We start from the raw sequence: 25482 nt of genomic DNA, 5'->3' as shown, positions 1-25482 counted from the left end.
CTATTTTATCCAAGTGGTGCACACATCATTACTCAAACCATACGTGCTTATTGCTTATTTCAGGAATGAAGCTCATTTTCTGGCCCACTGTGACATCATATTTTGTAGTAACTTAAAGATGTTTGGTTACTTTCACAACCAAAGTCAGAGAAAGGCTGACATGAAAACCCTATCAATTGCCATGTTTTTATAGTCAATATTCTGTGAGGTGACATGTAGTCATGGCTGGGTATTTGGTATATGGAAGGGAGATAGTGCAGTCAAAAGAACAGGGTTCTACTCCAGCTCTGTCACTGTATTAGCTGTTTAATCCTTGGTCATTTATTTAACCTCTATGGGCCTCCATTTGCTCTTCTATGTAATGTTTTCTCTTCCACAGAAGATTTAGTGAGAATGCATGAAATACCCATGGCATGCTGCCCGACATTCAGTCCATGCTCAAAAATAGTAGTTTCTAATACTCCTCAGAATCCCTTCAAAGAGCTAAATGGCCTTAATGTGGCTCAGATCAATTGATACTCAGCACATCCACCATCCCCTCTGTCAGCAGCATGCAGGGGACTTTAAGACCACTGGGAACCCATAAGAAGGAAGGAGCCTGGGCTCTGAAACACCATGTGGGAGAAATTTGCCCACCCATTGCTTTGGGCAGATACATAAGTGCAAAAGTTCCTTTGTGTGAAGACATTGAAACTTTGAAGTTAGTTTGGGTGAGGGAACCTCAGAGAGGCTCTCCATTACCTGCATCCTCACTGACAGTGAAAGCTGTGTTGCCCAGGGAGACCGTGGAGGCATCATTGGGACCACTAATGAGCACCCTGGCTGTTGCCACCCTTCCGATGCGGGCATTGTGAGAAGCATCAGCCAGGGCAATCTCAAACTCCTCTTCCTCTTCATACTCGCTGTCATCAATAAGCATGACGTCACAGGTGGACATGGTGACACCAGGCCCGAATATCACTCGACTCTCAGCAGACATCCCTCTAGACTTAAAATCAGAGCCTGATTCTAGAGCATAGAGACTACTTCCCATAGCAGACTTAGGGACCGTGTAGCAAATTGCAGATACGATGCTGCTTGAATCACCTGCAAGTCAAATGGCAAGAAAACCAACACAATTGAAAAAGCACTTCTCAAATTTTAGAATCTCTGGTCCATTAATGAGCTTGGCTCCCTTTGACACATTCAGACTCTATCAGGAAACCTTCCAGAGTTACAGTTTCTCTTAAGCCTGTAGTATAAACCGCTTGAGGATTTAATATACCCCAGATACTTGCCCAAATAACTCAAAATGGATTTCCTATTCTGTGAATTTTGTGCTCTGTTAATTCACAAGTCTGATTGCCCACCATCTAAGACCACAGCGGGTGAAAAGATAAGAGACATATTTGGTACTTTAAGTAGCAAAATAATTGTGTCCTGAAGGTAGTGCTGTGAGCACAGTTCACTGCCTTTCTGAATAAACTTCTGCACTTTAATTCCCTCAGAGAAAGAAGCTTGTTTTAAAAAAAGAAAGACAAAGCCAAATAAAACTTGCCTCTCAATGGCTTTACTTATTAGTGCTGAATTGTCCCTTGGTGATAGCCTGTTCTGGGCCTGACTTGGTGGCCTAGAGCAATCAATGGGGCTTGCCGGTTTTTCAAGTGGTATTAGCAAGGTTTTCTGCCATCTACAGTATGTGTTACACTAATACCCAGTCAGCAGATTCAATAATGAAATCTGACATCATCATTTACAGTCATGGGGATTCCATTCCATTTGTGATTTAAAGTCTCAATCACAAATCCATACATCTTTGTTTTGATTTTTTTGACCTCAAGAATTGTCTTTTGCTTCTCACACATAGTTTATTTCTCATCTGAGCTCTACATATGATACTCATGTAGGGAAATCTTTAAGTACATTTTCTGTCTTGTAAGAACTAAGGTTCTTAACTTCCTTCCTTAACCAAGGTTACTAAATATTTTACAGATTGGGTGATTGATTAAGAATCCTGTGTTCATAAATAATTTGCAAGATTAAATATAACCAGTCTTCTAGTCTGATTTAAGAATAAATGGAGCTCTAAGTACTTGAATTAAGATGAGAGGCCTTCTGATAGAACTCAGTAAGGGTGGAATCATTATTAGTGCTGTCTGGGGATGCAGTGGGTCAATACATGTAAAATACACACACATGAGTTAATATGACACAAGCACTTGGCACATAAGAGGCACTCAGGGATGGCTAGCCATTATTGTAGCTCCTTGTCACCTTTGGCACAACGGACCTTTTCTTTCAATAGGTGCAAATAAAAACCCAGCACTTTCGTTGACCCGGTAGGTCTTCTTATCAAACTCCAACGTGGGTTCGTCCTCAGTGTCACTGATGGTGACCTTCGCGTGGGTGAACTCCCCTAAGAGGGCATATGCCGGCAGGCTGAGCTCCACAGCGAAACTCTCAACACCCTCGAACACGTCATCATCATTGATGACGATGGTGCAGGACTTGGTATCTTCTCGCTCATCAAATTGTACCTGCCACAAAGAAAACAACAGGAGCCTAGCCTCAGCATCCCTTGCTCTGGTCTCCAGGAGTATCCTGAGCAAAGAGCTCTCAAGTCCAGTGGGTCGAGAACTGACTTGAACAGGATCTCTAACCCCTCTCCTTGCAGCACACCTGGGGCACTCAGCCACCTGGTCCCATTCTTCTCCTGGACCTTTGGGCTGATTAATTGTAGGAGGCCTGAAGGGCAGAGCCGCCTCCTACTATTTGGTGACTGAAGAAACCCAGTTAATAATTACTCATATCCTGTTTTCTTAACTCACTTGGGATAGCAATAGCCATCATTTGATTACTTAGTTCTCCTCTTCTTTTGAGGCAAGTTTAACAATAAAGACCTCTGACCTTGGAGTATGAGGTTCTAGGCTCAGCTTCTGTTATTTCCAAGCTGGGTAAAGTTATGACTTTATGAACATCAGATTCTTCATCAGGTAAATAACAATAATAATTTTCCCATTTTACATATTTATTGGAGGATCAAGAATAATTTAAAGCACTGAACAAATATATTATCATTACTGTGACCATATTACTCAGATAATTAAATTTGACATAGAATCTCACTGCACTAATAATAGAGTTTAATTCATAGAAAGTTATTTAAATGAGCCCAACTAATTTCAACTTCATATTTAACTAAATTTTTTGCCATTAAAATGGGCTAGAACTATAACATGACTAAATTTAGCCTGATATGAAACAGAGAAATTATTTTATATGCATACAATTGTAAACTTATGGGAATTTTTCTGGTTTTACCTTGTTGAAAAAGAGAAAGAGGAAGAAAGGAAAGAAGGAAAGAAAGAAGGGAGGGAGGGAGGAAGGGGAAGGAAAAGGAAAGGAGGAAATAAATCCTTCAAATGAAACCTGACATATGAACTTGCCCAGAAGTGAAAGGGCAGGAGCTATACTTTGTGCAAACTGCAAGTATAAAAAATAGTTAAATATTCATAAACATCTAGGGCCATGAATATCTGAAAAACAGAATTTTAGTCAGAGAATTATTAGCACCTATCTACTTGATTAATCAAATTAAGTTTTTACTAAGCTCCATATTTCAAATCACCCCCCAAGAAAATGAAAATGAAACACTCAATAGATCTCTATTTAAGATCTAGAAACCATTCACAGTCCTTTGTCTTTTCTTGGGGGAAAATAAAAACTACAAGAACATACTGTCTTAGCCTTTTTTCTAAAAGATCCTTTAGCTTATCTGTTCTTTTCTAATTCTTCATTTAAATTGAACATAAGAGGGCTCAGCTTAGGCCAGCTGATTTCCGAGCTCAATTAAAGGTTCCAGTCCACTTTCTCTTACAGAGATTTGTGTCGCCATAGAATACTGAAATTACTTTCAAAACACATTGAGTAAGTATTAAATGCCAAGCATAAAGGAGGACAAATACAGGGCCCTTTGCCCTAAAGGAATGGACTATTTTCCTTTCTCCTCCTCCTCCTCCTTCTTCCTCTCTTTCTTTCTCTCTCTCTCTCTCTCTCTCTCTCTCTCTCTCTCTCTCTCTCTCTCATTCCCAAGGCTTCGCTCATGCTAAGCACACACTGTATCCTGAGTTATATCCCCAGTCTCCTCACTGCTCCCTCTTCTTGCTCATTGCCACCTTGATGCTAAGGACCATAGGCACATAGATGACTTGCAAATTTCTCTCTCTACCTCAGACTCCTTCCCTCAGTCCCTGCCCTTCTATTCATCCATCTACCTGTTGTTTCTAAGGCAACTCATACTTAACATGTCCAAGGCAAAGTCACAGCACCACACCTGTCAAACTGGCTCCTCTTCTATGTAAGAGGCATCACTATCCATCTCTCCCTTCTGCCCCACTATCTAATCCACTGCTAAAGCCTATCAATTCTTACTAATCTTTCAAATCCATTCACTTCTTTCCAACTTTCTAATTGAAGCCCAAGATCCCATCATCTTGGACCTTGCTGGATCAGGTAAATTCAGGGATCAGGTCTGCAGCCCACCTACCTGGCCAGCATACTCCACGTAGTCCTGCTGTCCCGGCTGGGAGCTGACCCTGGAGCTGGAGCTGGCTGTGCCTTGCTCAGTACGGCACAGGACGATGGCATACTGGTTCAGGTTCCCCGTCCTCTGCACAGTGACGCTGACAGACCCTGCCTTCTCACTGACATTGTAGCTAGGAACACACAAAAAGGCAGTCACTGAAAATCAGCCCCGTTGCTGTGAAGAAACCACTTGTTCAATGCCTGGCTCATCTGGTTATTGGTGTTAGGCAAAGAGGCAGTTTTGTGCCTTCAAGAAGCTCCACAGGAACTGAGAAACCTTTGTTTACTTGGAACACACACAATGCCAGGGTTTTAGGCAAAATGCCTCTGCCACTGTCAACTTCAAGACCCTCTCTATTACTCAGTCCATCAAACCTCAGAGGGTTAGACAAAATGGGATGAGTCTGACTGAATTTATTTAACTTTGAAGGAGATACAACCAAAAGGCAAATAATAGCAAAACATTACATTTTAAAGTTGATTCTTTTTTTTTAAAGAGAGAGAGAGAATTTTAATATTTATTTTTTAGTTTTTGTTGGACACAACATCTTTGTTTGTATGTGGTGCTGAGGATCGAACCCAGGCCGCACGCATGCATGCTACCGCTTGAGCCACATCCCCAGCCCTTAAAGTTGATTCTAACTGTTCCATAATTCTCCAAGTGTATCTAAGAGTGGAAAGCCTTTATCTGGGACCAGGAAAGCAGGTTTATACCTGAGTTCCAATTTGCACATGACTTGTCATGAAATTGACTTCTTAGGGTAGCGAGTTTCTGTATATAAGTTTAAAGAATTATTTGGCCCAGAAAAATAATAACCCTAGTTATAATTTAACCTATGAAGACAGCTCCATGTGTGTCTTCCACCTTCACCTGTCAGTGTTTCTCTGTTTGCCTCTCCAGATCTCCTGCAGGTGAGGAAAACACCTTCAAGAGCTGACCACATTATGCTGTGATTTTGACATACAGTTCTGTAGAAATCAAAGGAGCTAGGGGAGAATACAAGTGTGAGAACACAGAGAATACAGACAGAAGGTGAGGATCTTGTTGATGTTGGCCAGGATTATTCTCCAAACTTGATTGTCTTTTTAAAAATTTCCTATCAGTTCTACTGGATTGTTTTAAAAAACTTGAAGACAGAAGTGGAAAATACTTGTAAAGGAGGCAGGAAAGCACAATGGTTAAGATTACTGAGCTTAAATCCTAGTTACTTTGTGAGCAAATTACTTAACCTTTTTCTGTTTTTCTTGTTTTGCTGCTGTAGGGACAACAAGAGGATTAATCTCATAATTGCAAGCAAATAAGGTGATGTGTGTCAAGTACCTATTACAGTGCCTGGTATGTTAAGTATTCAATAAATATTATTATTATCACTCCCATCATCACCATTGTTACCACCACCACTACCATTCTTCACAGGTAACCAGAACTGTGCCCCCGGCCCAAGTCACCCTGATTTCTTCTAATTTCCTCATTTGTTTCTCAACAAGCATAGTAACTTGTACCTGGTGTATTTAAAGCTGATGAGGGACCACTGGATATGGAAGACATTATCATTGACCACATTGGGCTTACTGTCTTTCACCAAAAACTGAAAACTGTCCATCAGCGCGTGGATCTTCTCCTCATGCAACACATAACGAATCAACCCCAAGTTCACATCCTCTGTGAGAAAAAAGACTCAATATGAATGCACTGGGAATTAACATGGATACAGAGACAGCCTCATAGATCCCCAAACCAACACATCTAGGTTCTTCTTCTCATGGGTCATGGGCAGACCTTATTTTTCCAAGGACAAAAGATGAAATAGTCTTAATTTAACATAATTTTTCCCTCAGATTTTAAATAAAAACAAAAGCCTTGTCTTTATGTACAGAAAGTACTCTTATGCTGTTGTAAAACAAGAATCTTAGGGTCTTGACTGAAAGTACTTCATAAATAACTGTAGAATGTTGAAGGGCAAATTCAAGAGTTGGCAGAGAAGTCTTTGGCTGTGTGTAGCCTCACACTCAGTCCTAATTCCTTCAAGAGGGTTCTTTGGAAGGTACATGATAATGAGAAAAACTGGAAGTGGATTAAAACAACCCATACACAATGCACAAGTAAAAATGTGCTAGGAGAGCTGGACACAGTGGCTCACGCCTGTATCCTAGAGGCTTGTAGGCTGAGGCAGGAGGATCTCAAGTTCAAAGTCAGCCTCAGCAAAAGCAGAGCAACTCAGTGAGATCTTATCTCTAAATAAAATAAAAAATAGGGGGTTGGGGTTGTGGCTCAGTGGTAGAGTACTTGCCTAGCACTGGGTTTGATCCTTAGCACTACATAAAAATAAACAAATAAAATAAAGTCCTTGTGCCCTTCTACAACTAAAGAAAAATATTAAAAAAAAAATACAAAATAGGGCTGGAGATATGGCTCAATGGTCGAGTGTCCCTGAATTCAATCCCTTGGTACCAAAAAAAAAAAAAAAAAAAAAGTGCTAGGAGAGAATACATGATTGAGGACTAGGAGGTAAAAAGAAATATGGAGCATAATATTTAAGACGTAGTGTGGCAATGACTGTTCCCAATTAGTCCCATCCTCAAAAGAGGACTAGAAGAAAGAAAAATGTAAAACAACCTGCTTTATGAAATCCAAACAGGAAACTGTTTCTGTTGAGCAATCTATACACATGGACTTTAATTTCTCAACTAAAAATTTAGTTAAAAAAAAATAATAACAGAAGCTGGTTGCGGTGGTGTGTGCCTCTAGTCCCAGTTACTCAGGAGGCCCAGGAGGGACAAATGCTTGAACACAGAGGTCTGAAGCCAGCCTGGGCAACATAGTGAATCACCATCTCAAAACAAAAGAATAAAAACAAAACAAACAAAAGCAACCACTATAGTTCTTAGAGAATAAAAAATAAGTCACACAGGACCATAGATCTCTCATAAACTCTGGTTATTGTTTGTTTTTTTAAAAAAACAACAGTGACACCATATCCTTTCCAGAAAACCTGGCCAAAACCTAAAGGGAGGACATGGTAAAGATGACTGATTGTTTGCCATAGTTTAATAGGGGGAAAAAGGAGCAGTAAAGTTGACAAGGTGGATGCTAGACACTGAAAGATCTACTTGTTTGCAAACAGGTTTCTTGAGCATTAGTAGCTGCAAGTGGCTATGAGAAAGAACAGGCAGATACAGAGAGTGGCATTTGAAGATTTCCCATTTCTCAGTTCCCGGGGTCCCCACCCTGGGTGAAGGTGGAAGCAGCCCTGCCGGGTTGCAGCTTGTTCTCCACGTGGCCGTGCTTGGGGCCGGTTGTTATCTCATAGACAAGCTGGGAGTCCTCCGTGTCTGGGTCCATGGTCAGCAGTTCTTTCTTAGTGATCAGGTTGGTTGCCTGGAATAGAAACCCATTAAATTTAATTCCTGAAGTGGGAATTGAAGCAGGATCGAGACCCTCTGACTCAGATTTAATTCAGTTCAACGTGATTTACTGAGCGCATTTACCACCTGGAAAATTCTGTCAGGACAGAGGATGCTATGAGGATAGAATCCATCCCAGCCTCTGTCCTTGAGGTATTCACTTTATTGGGAAAGAGAGGCTCAGGAGCAAGGTCAATATGGCAAGAGCTATAATGGAGATATAAAAAGAATGCTATAGACTTTTTGGGAGAGGGAGAGATTAATTCCACCGAAAGTGAGCAAAGAGGGATTTGAGGCAGTGAGATTTGAGTTTGGCTTTGAAAAGAAGTTGGAACTTTAAAAGAACCACACAACGCAGAGAAGATGGCTATTTTAAATCTTACAGGAACCAAATGCATTGTTTGAAATTGAATAGGATAAATGCACCAGACCCTCTCCGCTGACCCCCGCAACATACCCAATATACTGGCTAAACTTGACTCATTTATTCAACAAATATTTAGTGAGAGTAAATGTCTGAGGAAAGAAAGAGGGTGACCAACAGTATTAAATGTCAATAGGTTCAGTAAGATAAGGGCAGATAATTGGCTTTTGAATTTAGCAAAATAGAGGTCACTGGTGTAGGGTACGAGTGGACGGTGGAAACCAAACTGTGAATGAGAGGAACAGAATCATTGTGAATATTGAGGGGGAATATTGAGTCAGATAGGGCATAAGAGGAATCTGCACTAATGCTGTTCATTTTTAGAAACTGAAACAGTTCAGTAGGAAGCTCCTGAACAACAGTTACACCCAGGACAACTAATTAGCTCCATGGAGAGGAAAAACCAGCCGCAGCCTCGAGGGAATACCACGCACCCAAGTAAGAAATCAGTTCTGAGCTAAGATGAAGAAACACATATGTGTTTGGGTACAGATGTGGATTTAGTGTGTAACATGTTACCAGGGGCAGATTGTGGCATATACCTTAAAATGACCACGTTGAGAGAAAGAAATTTATAAAATAGAATTCCTCTATTACAAAAAAACACCAACTTCTTTCTCATTTTTGGCAGGTATTAAGTTTTCCAAAGTCCACTCTCCCTTTCTGCAGTTAAGAAAGTTGGAACTGAGCACCTGCCTGCTAGGCTAGAGACGTTCTTCCCAGCCCGCCATGAAACGCGTGGGGCCGAGTGGCCAATTTCTTGACACTAGAAAATGAGCACAAGTGACGTGTTCAATTTCTGTATCACTTGCAGAATGATACAGAAAAGGATACCTAAAGGATGATGCTTAAAATGAAGTGCCTTTTCCTGGACTTCTCCCTCTTTTTCTTTTCCTCACACTGGAATGTGGATGAATTTCTGAAAAAAAATGTGGCTATGGAGTCAACAGCAACCCCCCAGTAATGGTGGAATAATAAGATGGAAGGAGTCCACATCTCTAACTGGTCAGGCAGAACTCCAGACTGAACTCATATTTCCACCCTGTATGTGAAAACAAGCAAAAGTTTCCACTTTGTTGACCTAGTACATTTCGGGGGTGTTTTTATATTAAACTATACATAACCCCTTTTTTCATATTCTGTCCACCATAATATATATTATTTATTTATTTGTATTAACATATTTTACTTATACAGAATAATGGGGTTCATCATGACATAATCACCCAGGCACATAATATACTTCAATCATACCCATCCCCCATTACTCTCCATTCCATCCCTTCCCACCTCCTCCTGATCCCCTCCTCCTCTCTAATAGTGTCCCTGTTGCTTTCATGTCATCTTTTTTTCCCCTAGATTCCACTTTTGAAGTAAAACCTGTGATACTTGTCTTTCTGAGTAAGACTTATTTTGCCTAATATCATATCTCCAGTTCCATCCATTTTTCTGCAAATATTTATTCTTCTTTATAGCTGAATAATACCCCATTGTTAAACTATATTCAATCTCAACCAATCCTGCACAATCTTAGCTCATAAGGAATCCTAACCAAGTTCACAGAGCTTGCCAATCTTAGGAAAATCAGCTCACTGAGGGAGTAAAAATCATGAGTTGAACTGGAGTAGATGGGACAGGCCTTACCTTGCCATCCATATACTCCAGCCACTGGAGCCCCAGGTTGGTGACTATCCTAGGGGTGCCATCATCCACTGGGAGGATGTCCACTCGGAACTGCTGAGGTGCTGCTGTCATGATCTGCAGGGGCAGAAAGGAAACTCAACATCCACAGCTGTTCGTGGTGCTGGGGGTGGACGGGGCCTCCTACACACTAGGCATGCACTCCACCTCTGGGCCACACCCCAGCCCCTGCGCCATCTTTATTTGAAATCAACATTGTCCCAGGATAAAATAATTTAGAGTATTTTCCTTCCAATGACCTTCTTAACACTTTCATCAGGCCTGACGAAAATGATCTTTAAAATGTTAATGTCGACATCTCCAGGTGGGATTGTCAGACATGAAAAGAGGATTCCATGGGAAAACATTTTCTTTTTTTCCCTTTCCTCTTCTAGGTTTTTGTTCTTGTTCTTGTTTGCTTGTTTGTTTTGAAGGAAAGTAATTCTGAGGGTAAGGGACAGGGGAAAAAAATCAAGAATAAAAGCACTTATGGAAAGAGTAAACAGAAGTTTAGTTTACAGGTACGTGCACACACACACACACATGCACACACAAACACACACACGGCTGATCCAGCACCTCTCTGTCCCTGAGTGGCCAAATGGAACCTGAACAGCGGGATGCTGGCTTTTCAATTTCCTATAATAATCATTTCCTAAATATTTTTCCATTTTAAAATGACACAGTCCCTTGCAATACCTACTGTAGCCTTTTCTGCTTATGAGAGGGGCAGCCCTCTTACTAAGACATCTGGAATCTTTGTTCTCTTTTGAAAGTCAAACTAACTGGGGAGCAGGGACAGTGGGAGAGAAGAAACACAGTGACAGCTGCCAGGCGGAGCTGCAGTGCAGGGAAATCCCAAGAGCCACCCACTGCACCGGTCAGCTGAGAATGACCTTCTGTTTGTCTGTGAAGGACACAGCAGAATCTTTCAGAAAAACAATGATCATCAGCAAGGGAGAGAAACTCTGCAGGACTGAGTGTAGATCCTCCCAATATCCTGGAGGTCCAGTAGGGAACAAGCAAGTTGCTCATTAAAACTGTTTCTGCTGAGTCAGATATAGAGGCGTCGGGAGGAGAGACACCCCCAGCCCAGAGGGGCATTTACGGAGATCTGTTAAGGAATGAAGGATTGAGGAAATGGCAGGGAAGGTAGAGAAGGGAATCTTGAAGTTTCTTTTAGATACCTGCGGGTCGGGAAGGATTCATTCTTTCAGGAAGGAGAATTTGGCAATTGCATAACCAAAAGAGAAAAAAAAACCTCTTACTGATTACATAAGCTGGTCCTAAAACAATGGTGACAATGATGATTATGGCCAAGGATTATCTGATGGTTCCTATGTGCCAGGCATGGAACTAAGTGCTTTATGTACACCAAGAGGGTAGGTATCACCCCCACTTTACAGGCAGGGAAGCTGAGGCTTAGAAAGGTTCAATGATTTACAGACTCACACAGCTTGTAAATGACAGAGCACTCAAGTCAGTATCTTAAGAGCATGATTAAAACCCATGCTCTTATTCGCTGTTATTTTTCAAAGTTGAGGGTCTTAGTCCAAAAACAGAGAGAGAATCTAGAACCACAAGATATTATTGAAAAACCAGATGAAAGGAAAACTCAAGGAGTAAAGAGTGGGCAAAAAAGGAGAAACAACAGCATTAACAGCAATTATCTTTTTTATTAAATGTGCACTTTATGAGGATTACCTCCTTTGATCCTCAAACTATCTGAAGCTGGCAATTATTACTGTGCCTGTTTTACAGACGAAAAACCGAGGCTTGGAGAAAGAAGTTAAGTAATTTGCCCAAGGCCAGTATATTTCTGAGCTCACAGTCACAACTGCATGTTATGCCAGATAGAAAAACCCACGAGCTGCCCCACCTGGGGCATGTGTTGCCAGGCCTCTCCCTCATTACCTTTACCCCTCACCTCTTTTCCTCCTTCTTCAATGATAAAGAAGGGGTTCTTCCCATCAGAAACAGTGAAGGAGAAGCGGTCTTTGAGGGAGTTGCTGCCGTCATGGCTGTAGCTGATCCGGTTCTGGTAGATGTCTTCCATGGTGAAGGTGGAGCTGAGGTGGAAATGCTGCCCCCTGGTGGTCCTCTCGATGGTGCCGTGGCGTGGTGGCTGCACAATGGTGAAGGTGACAGAGTCAGCCTGCCCAGGATGGAAGGGAAATTGACAAGAGAAAGCTGATGAGTGATTGGTGGCCAACAGGTGACCAGAGGTAATATAACCTAAAGACGTTTATCAAATAGGGCTGCATTTTATAATAGATACCAAAAACAAAGTGGAAGAGAGAAACCATCTGTTTTACACAATTGGACTTATATTCTGTGCCTTCAGTTATAAAACTAAAATATTTAATTTTTTTCTCTTCAGGTCATGGGGAGAAGCCTAAATTTTTAAATGCTACCAGGATGACAGGAACCAGACCTTTTAAACCATCCAGTTGCTTCCCACCTATTTTCCTCGTTTTTCCCAAACTTATCTATAGAATCCCATATGCATCATAACAGAAGTGAATCTCTCATCTCTAATTGCTGATTCTAAAGGGACCTATAGAAGGAAAAAGAGATGCCTAAAACCTTGCTCAAGAGTTTTTACCAACTTAGAGTAAAATGCAGAGGCTTGACCTGAGCCAACAAGGCCCTCTGTGACCTGGTTCAGAGTCCCTCCCTGGCCTTAGTCTTGCCTCCTCCTGTTCCTGGGTTTCAGCCTCTTGGTCTCTTGTAACCTTTGCTGCAATTCTCAGGATATAAGGGCATTTGACTGCAGCACTTTTGCATTTTGGGCTCCTCTACCTGGAGAGTGAATTTCCCCAGGTAACTGCATAGCTTGCTCTTTCTCTTAATGATATCCCTGCTCAAATATGACCTCCTCGGAGAGGCCTTCCCTGACCACTCTAATAGCACAGCCATTAATCTCTATCTCCTTTACCTCACCTTTTATGTTTTTCTTCATAACACTTATCGTATCTGACAGGATCTATTCTTTCTTTACTATCTTTCCCCTCAACCAAAGGTTGCAAATTCCCGAAGCCTAGAATTTTATCTATTCTGCTCACAGCTCTGCTGTTACCATCTAGAGCAGATCCTAGAGCCAATACGTAATAAATATTTGATCAAGAATGAATAAATGAATGAATGAGTGCACAGAGAAGGATACACATAATTCTGTATTATAGTCTTACTGTATTATGGTAAGTGTAATGTGTGCTTTCACACAAACTGAATTATGTCCGAAGGTTTTAATTATAAATATATTATAAATTATATAATTTATAATGATAAATAAAGGTTATAATTATAAATATATTATAAATTATAAATATATATTATAAATATAAACTGGAAGCATCATGAGAACAAGGGCTTAGTCTCCATATGCCCTGTTGGGTGTATGAAGCCTAGTTTTTGAGGATGCTCAGATTGTGATACTCACTGCCATCAGAAAGGTCTGGATCAAGGGGCTGACATGGAGGCAAAGGTGCACAGGTACAGAAAGTCCCTGTTCATTTTAATAGGGAACAATAAAAATATCAGGTAAAATGCCTTCCACCTGATTTTCTATGAAACATAACAAAAAGCCAGCATGTTAAGAGGATTGCTACATGTAATCAGGGGAGAGAATGAATGTACTTAGGATTTCAGGAAGGGTTTAAAAATGGTTTGATCCTAAATGTATGAGTTCCCCTTTTCCAGAAGGCATGGTGTCCTCAGGTCCATGTTCCTGAGGTGCTTTCACCTCACCACTGAGCACCACCCTCAGGATGCAAAGCTACAGACCAAAGGTGGCCACCAGATCAGCCTCACTCAGCCAGAGCCTAGGGGAGCACTCTTACCTCTGTGTCTGCATCCACTGCCTTGAGCTCAAACTCCGTGATGGTCTTCCTCACGCCCTCTTGTACCCGCATCCCCCTGTTCTGTACCACAGGCAGCGAATCGTCCACAGGGTGAATGGTGATAAGGAAAGTCTGAGACACCTAGGATGGCAGAAAAGTGCAGGTGGGATACCTGTCTCCAGCACTACCCAATAAGAAGGCAGGTGCTCCCTGAGTTCCCTTTCACACCATTCCTGGCATGCCTGACCAGCCAGGATCCCACAAGTGAGTACTCTTGGAAAGAGGCCAGGGGGCTGTCCGAGGGTGCCTCTATTTGTTGGCTGAGAGCAGAGGAAATGGATGCCCTCATATTACTAGTCTCTGCCCATTCCATTCAAAGACAGCAAGGAATCAATACCCACTCAAGGATGGAATCCAGAGCCTGGCTTACCTCATTGGTTCCATCAGACAGCACAAAGCTGAAGGCATCAGAATGCTTCTCCGTCTCACTAGAATGGACATATTGAACGTTTCGTGAAGTCAGGTCAGCCTGAGTAAAGGAACTAATCTGGATACCTGGCGAAAGGAGAAGAGAGAAACAGAAAGAATGTCAAAATGCTTCTAAGGCTAAGGAAAGGTCAGGCTCTCACAGGGAGAGAATGAGAGAAGTCCTTTGTATTTTTCCCTTAGCATTTATGTTCTGCCCTTGAAGACCTTGCATGAAGTGGTTTGTGAATTTTTTTTTCCCCTACAGCAGCATATGTTCTGTGGGAGACATGTTAACTTTATTATCGCAGCTTCTACTGTGTGCCAAGCCAACAGCAGGTGTGCCGTAAATGTTACTCTCCTTTCTCCTGGGGTTTAAGTACGCAGGTAAAGTCTGTGAAAGGCAGAGCCATTGCCTTATTTTCCAAACGCCTCTCTCTTCAGTTTTACAGTCCCCTATGACCTCACAGTCCTTTCTGGAAATCTGACCTAATTTTTAATATTGTGCGAGGGGTTAGCTTTGGAACACTGCAGCTATAAGGCTTGGCTACACTTAGCCTTGCTTCTGTGATTGGTGAGCCATTCCTGGTCTCCATAATTTCACTAGATATCTTTCAAGGTCCCTTTCAACTCCCAGGACTATGATCCTAGCTTCTCATTGACAATTTTAGCCAGTCAGGCAGTAAGGAAACTTTCTGCATGACTCTGGGCCTTGAATAATCATTCTATATCAAAGTGAAAATAGCCTAGAAAAAATAGTATCCTTTATTAACATGATATAGAAAACATCATGTAATTTTTTTGGTGGCATCATTTAAAAAAAATAAAACAATTTGAAATAATGAAAAGGTATTCCACTAACACACACCATCTATTTTTGAACGCCTAACAACATTTAGTAAATGAGCACAGAATCCTTGCTTCCATCTTGGGGAACACGACACACACTCTGTACCAGCTCTGATAGAAACAAAACATGTATTTTTTAGTCCCTTAGCATAATTTCTCTCTTTCTGATCCTGGGTATTGGAAAATTAATCCATTTAATCAAGTCTTTAGTTTAGCCCTGAAATTCATTTGCTGCTCCCTGAGATTTATTATTTTTCATTATTAAGCCTGGCAAAACCGGTCTGGCTTTTCTATGAAAAAACAGAGACTCTATTTGACTCTTATAAAGTTAAGTGTGACAAGCAGTATCTCTGCTTCACCTTAAAAAAAAAAAAAAACTCAAACCACACAGCTTACATTTGCATCTCTCTTTATCATCTGAAATTTGTCACCCAATACAATAGCCTTCTGAATATTGGGGCATTAATTTTCTGATGAGGCATTTTATATTTCTGTGCTTGCTATATCAGTTCTTGACAGGCAAGAAATGCAGCCCACTGTCTTATAGCTTTGTTTTGTGACTCTGGACAGAAATCCATACCATTTTTTAAAAATTTAATAACTTCAGAGTGACTGCACTGAGAAATTTAAATCTCTTCCCTCTGCTGTGAAACCATCCTCACAGTTCATGAGAAAATATTTATCTGGATTCTCACAATCAACTGGTCACCTATTCACTGTTCCCTTTATGAGAGTCCAAGACCAATTACAATGCTAAGTTTTTGCTTTTCTCTTAGGAAGAAAGCTCTGCGATCAATTCTTTTATATTTATTTATTTTAAAAACTTTTTTTATTGAAGTAAAATTGACTGCAATAAATTACACACATTTAGAGTGCACAATTTCATAAGCTTTGGCATTTCTGTGAAACCACTACCTCAATCAAGAGTGAATGTATCCATTGCTCCCCAAGTATCCAAGTGACACTTCGTAATCCTTCCACCCTTCCATTCTCCATCCCCAGTCCCATCCAAAAGCACTCAATGAATTGTTTCTGTCATGATAGATTCATTTGCATTTTCTCAACATTTTAATAAATAGAATCATATAATATGTACTATTTTGGATCTGCTTTCTCTCTCTTAGCATTATTATTTTGAGATCCAACAGGTATTAATAGTTTACTCTTTGCTATTGTTGAGTAGTATTCCACTGTGAGGATGTATCATAATTTGTTTATTCATTCACCTGTTGATGGGTATTTGTTTTTTTATTTTTTATTTTTTTTCCAGTTTGGGGATATTGTATATAAAGCTGCTATGGTTATTTGTGTACAGTCTATGTATGGACCCAAGGTTTTGCTCTTGGGTAAATCTCTAGAAACGGACTGGCTAGAATATATGCTTCATTTAATTTATTTAACTTAATTAAGTACATGCTTAATTTTTTAGGAAATTGGTAAGTTGTTCTTCCAAAGTGGTAGAGCCATTTTACATTTTCACTAGTAGTTTGTGAGAGCCCTAGGCTTGGTCTTAGTGAGAATTTCCCAGTTCAAAGGCATTTTAGTGGGATTTTCCCAATTTAGTCAAGCACCCACCACAGACAGAACACTATTTCAGACTTGTTTATATATGTTGAATTTTATCTGTTAACAAATCTGGGAGGCTGAGTTAGGCATATTACTCCCATTTTTATAGATTATAACAGTAAATATAATTAAAGAGTTATGTGCCCTACTCAAGGTCACATGGCTAATAAGAGAGCAACCCTAGGGTTGAAACACAGGCAGTCTAATGCCAAAGCCTGTGTCTGCCGGGAGTGCTGTAAGAGCCATCCAGACAGGAGCTTCTTGGGTTTACCCTTTTTCTTTAGCTCTCTTTCAATATAGAAGTAACACATGTCTATTAAAGAAAATGTGAAAAACACAGAAAAGGAGGAAAGAAATAAAAATCAGCCTTACACCTATCACTGAAACATCACCATTATATATATGAATCATTCCTTCTAAAATACTTTATTGACTTCAGCCTCTTTCTTGTCTGAAATGCTGATTTGGACAGAGTTTAAAATTATTTAAATGATAACCATATTTACATGCCAGAGGGAAACAAGCTGATGTCGCACGCAGGCTTCAAGGGGGCAAGGATTCTTCTTGCTTCTTCACTGATGTTCTCCTAGAGCAGTGCCTGCCACATGTCAGGTGCTCAAACCATGTCTGGTGAATATATTTAGTACCTCTGCTATAATCTGTCTCTAGGAGGTTCTACTGAGCACAGATTTTCAATCCCTGTACACTTTTATTTTTTAAATTTTAGCCTTTGCTAATTGGGTATTGGAAGATGTCAGCTACTCACTTGCCAGCAAGATGGTGTTTTGAATAACATATTTCCCTCCTGGCTGTCACAGCAAGTAGTTGTTTGAAATACTTGAAGGCTTTTAATCCCATTGAAGGTGTTTTCGGTCACCAACCTGCTGGCTAAACTATATCTGGCAGTATTACTGAGACCCACATTAACCCTGTCAGTTTTTCCAATTCCCCTGGAAGGCCTACACATTAGAGAAGGCTCAGTCCAGGTCAGGGAAGTGGTGTGGGAATAAAGCATCTCCAGAGAAACTGCCTTCTTAACACGATGTCACGTGATGCCCCAGTGGCCTGCATTCAGCACAGCCGCGGGTGGCTCTGCATTTGCTGCCTGTGTCGTGTCTTAGTTCATGTTGTGGAAGACCCTCTTCTTTCCTGCTTCAGATTTTCTCTGAAGCCTCTTGTTATGGGTTGAATTGCAATTGCACCTTCTTATTATCCCAAATTCATATGCTGAAGTCCCAACCCCCAGTGCCTCAGAAGGTGACCTTGTTTAAAAACAGGGTCATTATAGATATAATCAGATAAAATCAAGTCATGAGGGTGGGCCCTGATTCAACATTGATAGCACCATTAGAAAGGGAAATATGGACACAGATCCTTAAGGGGAGCATGAAGATGTCCACCTACTTGACAAGGAGAGATACCTGGAACACACACTTCCTTCATAGCCCTCACAACCAACCAACCCCACCCACACCTTGATCTCCAACTTCTGGCCTCCAAAACTGTGAGAAAATAACTTTTGTGGTTTAAGCTGTGCAGTTTAGCACTTTTTTAAAAACAGCATCCCTAGCTACCAATGCACCTCTCAGGGAAAGCCCAAACTAACAACAGGTGCATCCTATTTTGGTTGGTGTCAGAACACCTAAAGAAGGTGGAAAAAGAGCACACCTTTGGTAAAGCATCTCTGAGAAGTCTTTCCTGACAACTCCCACCCTCTCCAAGGTGGGAGACTTCCATGGTCCTCTGTCATGTTGTTGTCAAGCTCCTGAGACACATTTACACATATTTGTTTACATGGCTCTTACTTCTAAAACATAGTTTTTTTCTTTTAGTTTTGTTTTTTTCTTTTAGTAACTACTCAATGAATGCTTGTTGAAGGGAGGAAGAGAGGGAATAAACTATTAACCAGCTTTTTTGTCATATGACTAAAATACTAGACATAAACAACCTAAAGGAAGAAAGACTTGTTTTGGCTTAGGGTTTCAGAGTTTCAGCACATGGCCAGCACCGGCTGTATTGCTTTGGTCCTAAAGTGAGGCAGTACATAATGGTGGAAGGGCATGGTGGAGGAAAGCTGCTCTGCTCATGGCAGCCAGGAAACAGAGAAACTGGGGACAGGGCAAGGGTGGAAGGAGAGGCTGAGGATAAGAAATGTCCTTTTAGGGCATGTTTCCAATGACCTACTTCCTCCAACCATGTCTCACCACCTAGTTTCCATCACTTCCCAGTAGTCCATTCAGCTATCGATGGGTTAATCCATTGATGAGATCAGAGTCTTTATGATCCAAGCACTTTCCAAAAGCTCCGCCTCTGACCATTGCTGCATTGGGGACTAAGCCTTTAACACATGAGGCTTTGGGGGACACTTCAGATCCAAACCATGAAAGAAGCCTCTTCTAATACGATACAGTATCATGTATATAATTACATCTCAGCCTGGAATCAGAATCTCCTGGGGATGTGCTATGGTTTGCATATAGTGTGAGTGTGGCCCCAAATGTTTTGTGAGATGGAAACTTGGTCCCAATGTGGTGGTATTAACAAATGGTGCAAACTTTGAGAGATGGGACCAACTGGGAGGTCACTAGGTCATTGGGAGTACTATCTGGAGTGAATGAGAGGGTACTGTACGAGAGGGTTCCTGTGAAAATAGCAAGACTGGCCATTCCCCAGTTCTGGTTTCCTGTCTCACCATATAATCTCTCCCCCTCACACAAGCTGTTAACATTTTGCTGTCCACCATGTTGTCATAGCTATGAGAAACCTCACCAGAAGCTGAGCAGATGGGGATGTCTGATCTTGGGCTTTGAGTTTTCAAAACTGTGAGTTAAATAAACCTCTTTTCTTTATAAAATAAAAGATAATTGTCTCAAATATTTTGTCACATCAGCAGAACATGGACTAATCAATGGTGTTTAAGAAAGACATTCATGTACAACCCTCAGGAACTTTTTTATTTATGGGTCTGGGTGGAGCCTGAGTATCATTATTTTTAAACACATCCTCTGTGACTCTCATGTTCAGAAAAGGCAGAGAACCACTAATATAAGAGAAAAGTTGAAAGAACAATCTTTGGTTTCTTTTGCTTTGGTTTCTCTCTTTCTTTTCTGCTCTACATGAGTCACACAGCTAAAGCAAGTCATATAACACAGAGCCTTATTTTATCATATTTTATTCTTTGACATCTCTAAAACTATAACAGTATAGCCACCTTGGAGATAGTAGATAAAATGGTAGATGATAACAAGACCATGTTTTGGAGCTTATTTGATCTGTGCAGTGATGTCTGAAGCCACGTAAATTCTACCATATTTTTAATGAGGGAAACTGAGTGGACATACTAATGAAAGAACTATTTATATCTAGTGAATAAAAATAATGCTTCACACCCCTAGTTAGCTACTAGTTGAGCGGAGCTCTCTATGCAATTTCACCATATATGAGGATATCAGGCACAAACGAACCTCCTTAAAAACATAAAACTAGCAAGAGGTGAGGAAGTGGAATGATCTAACCCTGCATGCACAATTGAAGAAGCTAAATCTACTGCAGCTCATACATCCCAGGAGGCAACCTGAACAGCAGGACAGACTGATTCACTGGGGTGGCCAAGCCAAGCCTATGACACTGTCCTGAGACCCCCACTTTGACCTCTCTCTAACTGTGCATTCACCGAGTAGAGCATTCTCTGTGGCCATGTGGCATCTCTCGTGATGCTGACACTCCATTCTGAAATCTAGTTTATGTGATATTATGGTTTCTGGGCAAAATGCCCACTTCTCTGAGGACTTTCAGAAGGCAATTTAAAAGGCCAGGGGTCACATTAATGAATTGAGGTAGGGAAAGGGAAGAGATGCACGTTTGAAAGGTAATTCACTTTTTTTTTTAGGAGCTTAATTTACCTCCTTCAAGAAGTGAAGATTTGGCAGCAAGTACAAAGCAGAAAGTGAAAACATTATGGGAAGCTCCCTCACATGCTCACGGTTAGAGAAAAACTTCCCCTGTGAGGTTTCACGACAGCCAGAGGCCCCAAGGACTTTGGACTCGAGGGCTCCTCCTTGGGTGCTCACTTTTATGGGAAAATCTTCTGGTGATTAGAAAACAAGTGACAAAAGGACTTTCCATTCATTGGGGGTAGAATTACTCATTTGAATGGTTTTAAGATTGAAGAGCAAGATTGTCTCCTAAGGTGAACATATAACTCTCAAACTGTAGGAAAAATACACAGGTGTTCATTCAAAGTTCCCAGAAGGGCGGGGAATTTCATCTCTGAAACCTGATTCAGGTGTGAAACAGGCTGAGGAAGCTCAGCCTCATGAACAGCACTTTTCTTCTGTCAGCGTCTCAAGGAGAATCATGAAGACCTGTCTTTATGTCCTCTGTTGCCATGTTCCTGTGGTTCAGGAGTCAAACTGTCTTCCCTGCTAAGATGCCCTCATCTGAGGCTCAGGTTTGGCTGCCAGTGCCACAACAGAGGACAGGTTTCCGGGAGAGAAAACTATCTGGGACTACCTGACTTATTGATGCACTAAGGAGCCATCTGGCTACCCAGCAGCAGATGATTTTTTTCCTTGATGCTTAAGTGCCTTTAGGAATTTTGACAGATCATACAGGACTTTTCTTGGTCTGGCCAAGAAACCATTATGTCACTTCAGCCTTGGAAGAGGGTTTGTTGAACTGGCAAGGGAATTCCAGCAGGAGGTAGTCCTCTTTGAAGTATTTCAGAGAAGCAACTACTTAACTTTTCCTGCAGCACTTGGGATTGGACTGAAATCAGTGAGGTATTGAGAGTTGAGGGGTCAACGTTTAATGCAACTGTGCTAATATCAACATTCTCTAGTGGGGATGAAATTAAAATTAAGACAAGGATTCATATTTTGTATTATATGCCTCAGTCTACTGTTTTTCACTAATATCCCTATTAGCCATCTAGGCAGAACAGTTATTTGGTTCAGGATGTAACCTATTCATTGCAGGACATTTAGCATCCCGTCTCTGTCCTCTAGATGCTCGGTCAGCCACTGCTACCCCCACCCCCTCACCCATCTAAGTCACATCTATGATGCATGACAACTTGTATCACAGAGGGGATGACCACATGACCTATCCCTTGAGGACCAGTGCTGTGCAGGAGATTGCTATATTCCAATAGTCTTTCTCTTCTTCCTAAAACATATGGCTACTGAATTCAAGGTAAGCAATTGGCTGTTCAGTTAGAGGCTACATTTGTCAGCCACCTCTCAGCTTTGCACAGCTGTGGTCACACAAAAGTGATGTGTGTTCTTCCAGCAATGCTCCTAAAAGAGAAATGGATATGAGCTCTCCGGGCCTTTTCTCCTTTCCTGCTGGCAGGAGGGTGATAACTACAGTGGTCTCCTTGAGTCAGAGATGGAAGCCTGGTGTTGAGGATCACTAAGCCACCTCGGTGGGCCTCTGGTTTATTCTCTGAGAAAAAAATACATTTCCTGGCTAAGCCACTGCATTTTGAGGTCTCTTCCTTCCATCAGTTTAGCTTCTATCTTAGTTAATTCTAATCCTTATTCTAATTTCCCAAGAAAAACAAAGTCTCTGGGTTGAGGGGAGAAGGGAAACCCTGTTGTGAGGGTGCTGTTCCCCAACCTTGAAGGACAGCAAGAGTGGGGACTTGACTGCCAGGTTAGCCTCTCAGTGGTAGTAGGTCCACACTGTCTTCGCCACAGTTCAGATGCACATAGGGTTCCCTGCAGAGGTTCAGGGAAGAAAAGAGGACTTCTGTACCTTTTCTGTTTAAGGTGGACGATCAATTACAATCGGCTTGACAGCATGAGGATAAGTCCATTTCATAGTGAGGCATCAAGATGGAGTCTGCTCACACTGGTGCCTAATGCTATTCCAGCAGGCATATGGCTCCCAAATGGCTCAGCACCTGCTCTAAGGACACTGCCCTAGAGGCTGCTCTGATCATCTTAGAAAGAACAGGCCCCTCCCAACCTCAACTCCTGCTAGACCCATCCTTACCTAATAAGACACATGCTTTAAGCTCTAGCCTTCAGAGAGGCTGACAAGTAATCCACATGTACTTCCTCTAAAGGAAGATCTTTGACATTTAAAAGAATCATTTGCATGGAAACATTCTCACCTGGGGGAGAGAGGGAAGGATCAATGTGGGATTAGGATGAGGGAGGGGCAGGGATGCCCTGCCCTATTGGCAATGGGGAGGGGCCCCAGGAGTAAAGAGGAGGGGGCTGGATCCTTGTACCTGCTTAGAGTTACTAGAAAGAGGCAGATTAAGAAAACCTGGTCAGGACAGGAAAAGACATGGATTAGGAAGTTAAGCCTGTTGGGAAAGAGCAGGTGAAGGACTGTCCCAGGTAAATGGGACATCCTCCCATTCTTGGAGGGTACTGTCCCAGGAGAAGGGAACAGCATGATTACCTACTGATGTCTCCTGAAGCAGAACTGGCTTGATCTTGATAACCAGATTTTAAAGCCTAGTGAAGTCTGAGAGCTGTGAAAAAGAAAAGGGGAATTTGGAGTCCCACAGCTCCCAGTCCTCTTCACCAGCCCCGGGGTCAGAGGACAGTAAGGGCTGTAACTTACCAGTGGGTGGGCAACAGGGCAATGCCTTGCAAAGCCTTGAGGTTTTTAAAGTGCTGTGCAGTATGCATGCAGTTGCTTAGCACAACAGCCAAGAGTCTGCCCTTTCATCTTTGGAGAGATACAATCAGCAACCTGACAGAATTCTGGCAGAAGCAATTAACTCATGAATTAGTTATCAAATATCTCATGCAGCCAAGGTCTTGAGGGTGCTGATCTGCATACTTTCCCAGGAACTTGGGGACAAAAGGGAAGGCCACCTGCTTTAATTTGCATTAGGGACTTTAGCCAATCTGTCCATTCCCTTCCATGCCCTCCTACCCTATACATCCAACACCTCCTCCTCCACCATCACCCTGGACCCAGAGAAGTCTCTACCCTCACCTCCTCTGCCAGATCACCCTCTACCTTTCGCAGCTCATTCCTCACCACTCCCTACTGCAGCCATACTGATCTTCTTACTATCTCTGCCTGGATGATTCTTACTCCAGATATTTACACTTGCTGATTCCCTCTGACTGGTATGCTTTTTTATATTCCTCAGAGTGCCTGGCTCCCTCCCTCTCTTCAGATCTCCACTCAAGTGTCCTCTGATTATGAGGGAGGACTTGCCTCATCCCCTTCTTCCTGTGCACCCTGGGAACACCCTTGTCCCTAACACTCATCGACACCTGTTATACAATATATTTGTTTGCTTGTTTGTTTACTGTCTGAGTCTCCACATTGAAATGAGTACTATAAGGGCAAGTATTTGCCCTGTTTTGATATTTTCCTGGTTGTATGAAGAATCTGTTAACTCAAAAGCCAAAGAAAAATAATGAAAATCTAAATCTCTAGCAAGTTGTCATGGTTTCTATATTCTAAGAAATAAAGACAATTCTATCTTCAGATTGTTTACTCAGCAAATATCTCTTGTCCCTCACATTTATTCAGCTGCCAAGCCATACAGGGTCTCCCCTGAAACTCCTTCCTTCCTTCTTCCCTCCTTCAATCAGTGAATGCCTACTGACTACTCACTTCTTAGGTCCCAGGTTGTTTCTCTTTGCTCTTCTTACTACTGCCCCTCCAGGTGAAGCCTCACGACTTTCTCCCTGGCCCAGTATAGAAACTTCCTAACACTCTCACTGCCTCTGTGCCCTCTCCTGCAGTTCATCCTGCTGGATGCTGCCTGATGAACTTCACTCCCTTCCCTGCTCAAAATTCTACAGTAGCTCACTATTTCCTATTGCCTCAAGGAGAGACTACTCCTCCCAATTCTGATGGCCTGCCATAAAATCTCAATCTACTCATGAGTCCTGTCTTCTACTATTTCAGAATATATGCTTCAGCCAAACTGGCCCACTCATTCTTTTTTGAATTTGCTCCCAACACTGAAAACAACACAAATCCTCTCTGCCCAAACTCTATCTTCTAATGCATTCTTAAATGCCACCCTAGTGCACTTTCTTACCCAATGTAGACACTCTCATTTGTGAACTTCTACGACTCTATGTTTATACTTTCTCTAAACATCTGTAGCCTTCCCTGAGTTGTACTTATCTGCAGAAGTTCCTTATCTTACCCAATAGAGAACTCCGGAGAGCAAGGATTGTAGCTCATTCATCTTACTTTCCTGAGTCACAGCTAAACTAGAATCTTGCTTAGTATACATGTTCAGTCACTATTTGCTGAACTGAATTTATTTTTTAAAATTTTTTTAATTTTTAATTTTATTTATTTATTTTTTGGTGCTGGGGATTATCCAGGTCTTGAGCACACTAAACGTGCACTCTACCACCTACCACTCCAGTCTCTGAATTGAAATATTTATTTTTATTTTTATTTTTTTTAGTTGTAGACAGGCACAATATCTTTGTTTTATTATTTATTTATTTTTATGTGGTGCTGAGGATGGAACCCAGTGCTTCATGCATGCGAGGCAGGTGCTCAACCACTGAGCTACAACCCCAGGCCTCTGAATTGAAATCTGAAGTACAGAATGTTGCACCATGCCAGGTGCTCAGGGGAATGTAGATGAATAGCATGCGGTGTTTAATTTATAGGAATTGACTAATTATGGAGATAAGATTGCCAACATAAAATTGAAATTTTATGTGTGTGGTGCCAAGGATC

The 25482-nt window shown here is 41.6% G+C and overlaps 1 protein-coding gene across 2 annotated transcripts in view; it reads right to left on the bottom strand.

The window, feature by feature from the left end:
- Fras1 (Fraser extracellular matrix complex subunit 1) overlaps positions 1-25482 on the bottom strand; it is a 460021-nt gene that overhangs the window by 51816 nt on the left and 382723 nt on the right. For both annotated transcript variants that reach the window (XM_046459197.2, XM_046459211.2), the window contains 9 exons: positions 14345-14469; positions 13915-14055; positions 12000-12227; positions 10037-10150; positions 7792-7942; positions 6067-6226; positions 4526-4694; positions 2270-2516; positions 742-1086 (listed from right to left, as the gene is read on the bottom strand). In XM_046459197.2, the coding sequence (XP_046315153.1) occupies positions 742-1086; positions 2270-2516; positions 4526-4694; positions 6067-6226; positions 7792-7942; positions 10037-10150; positions 12000-12227; positions 13915-14055; positions 14345-14469 (1680 nt within the window). The remainder of the gene's footprint in view (positions 1-741; positions 1087-2269; positions 2517-4525; positions 4695-6066; positions 6227-7791; positions 7943-10036; positions 10151-11999; positions 12228-13914; positions 14056-14344; positions 14470-25482) is intronic.

Source organism: Marmota monax, unplaced genomic scaffold (genome assembly GCF_021218885.2).
Source record: "Marmota monax isolate L192 unplaced genomic scaffold, Marmota_monax_Labrador192_F-V1.1 WCK01_AAM20220418_F8-fsc00112, whole genome shotgun sequence".
In the NCBI taxonomy this organism is placed as follows: Eukaryota; Metazoa; Chordata; class Mammalia; order Rodentia; family Sciuridae; genus Marmota; species Marmota monax.
The sequence above is the reverse complement of the archived record's forward strand: the minus strand, read 5'-3'. Positions and strand labels throughout refer to the sequence as shown.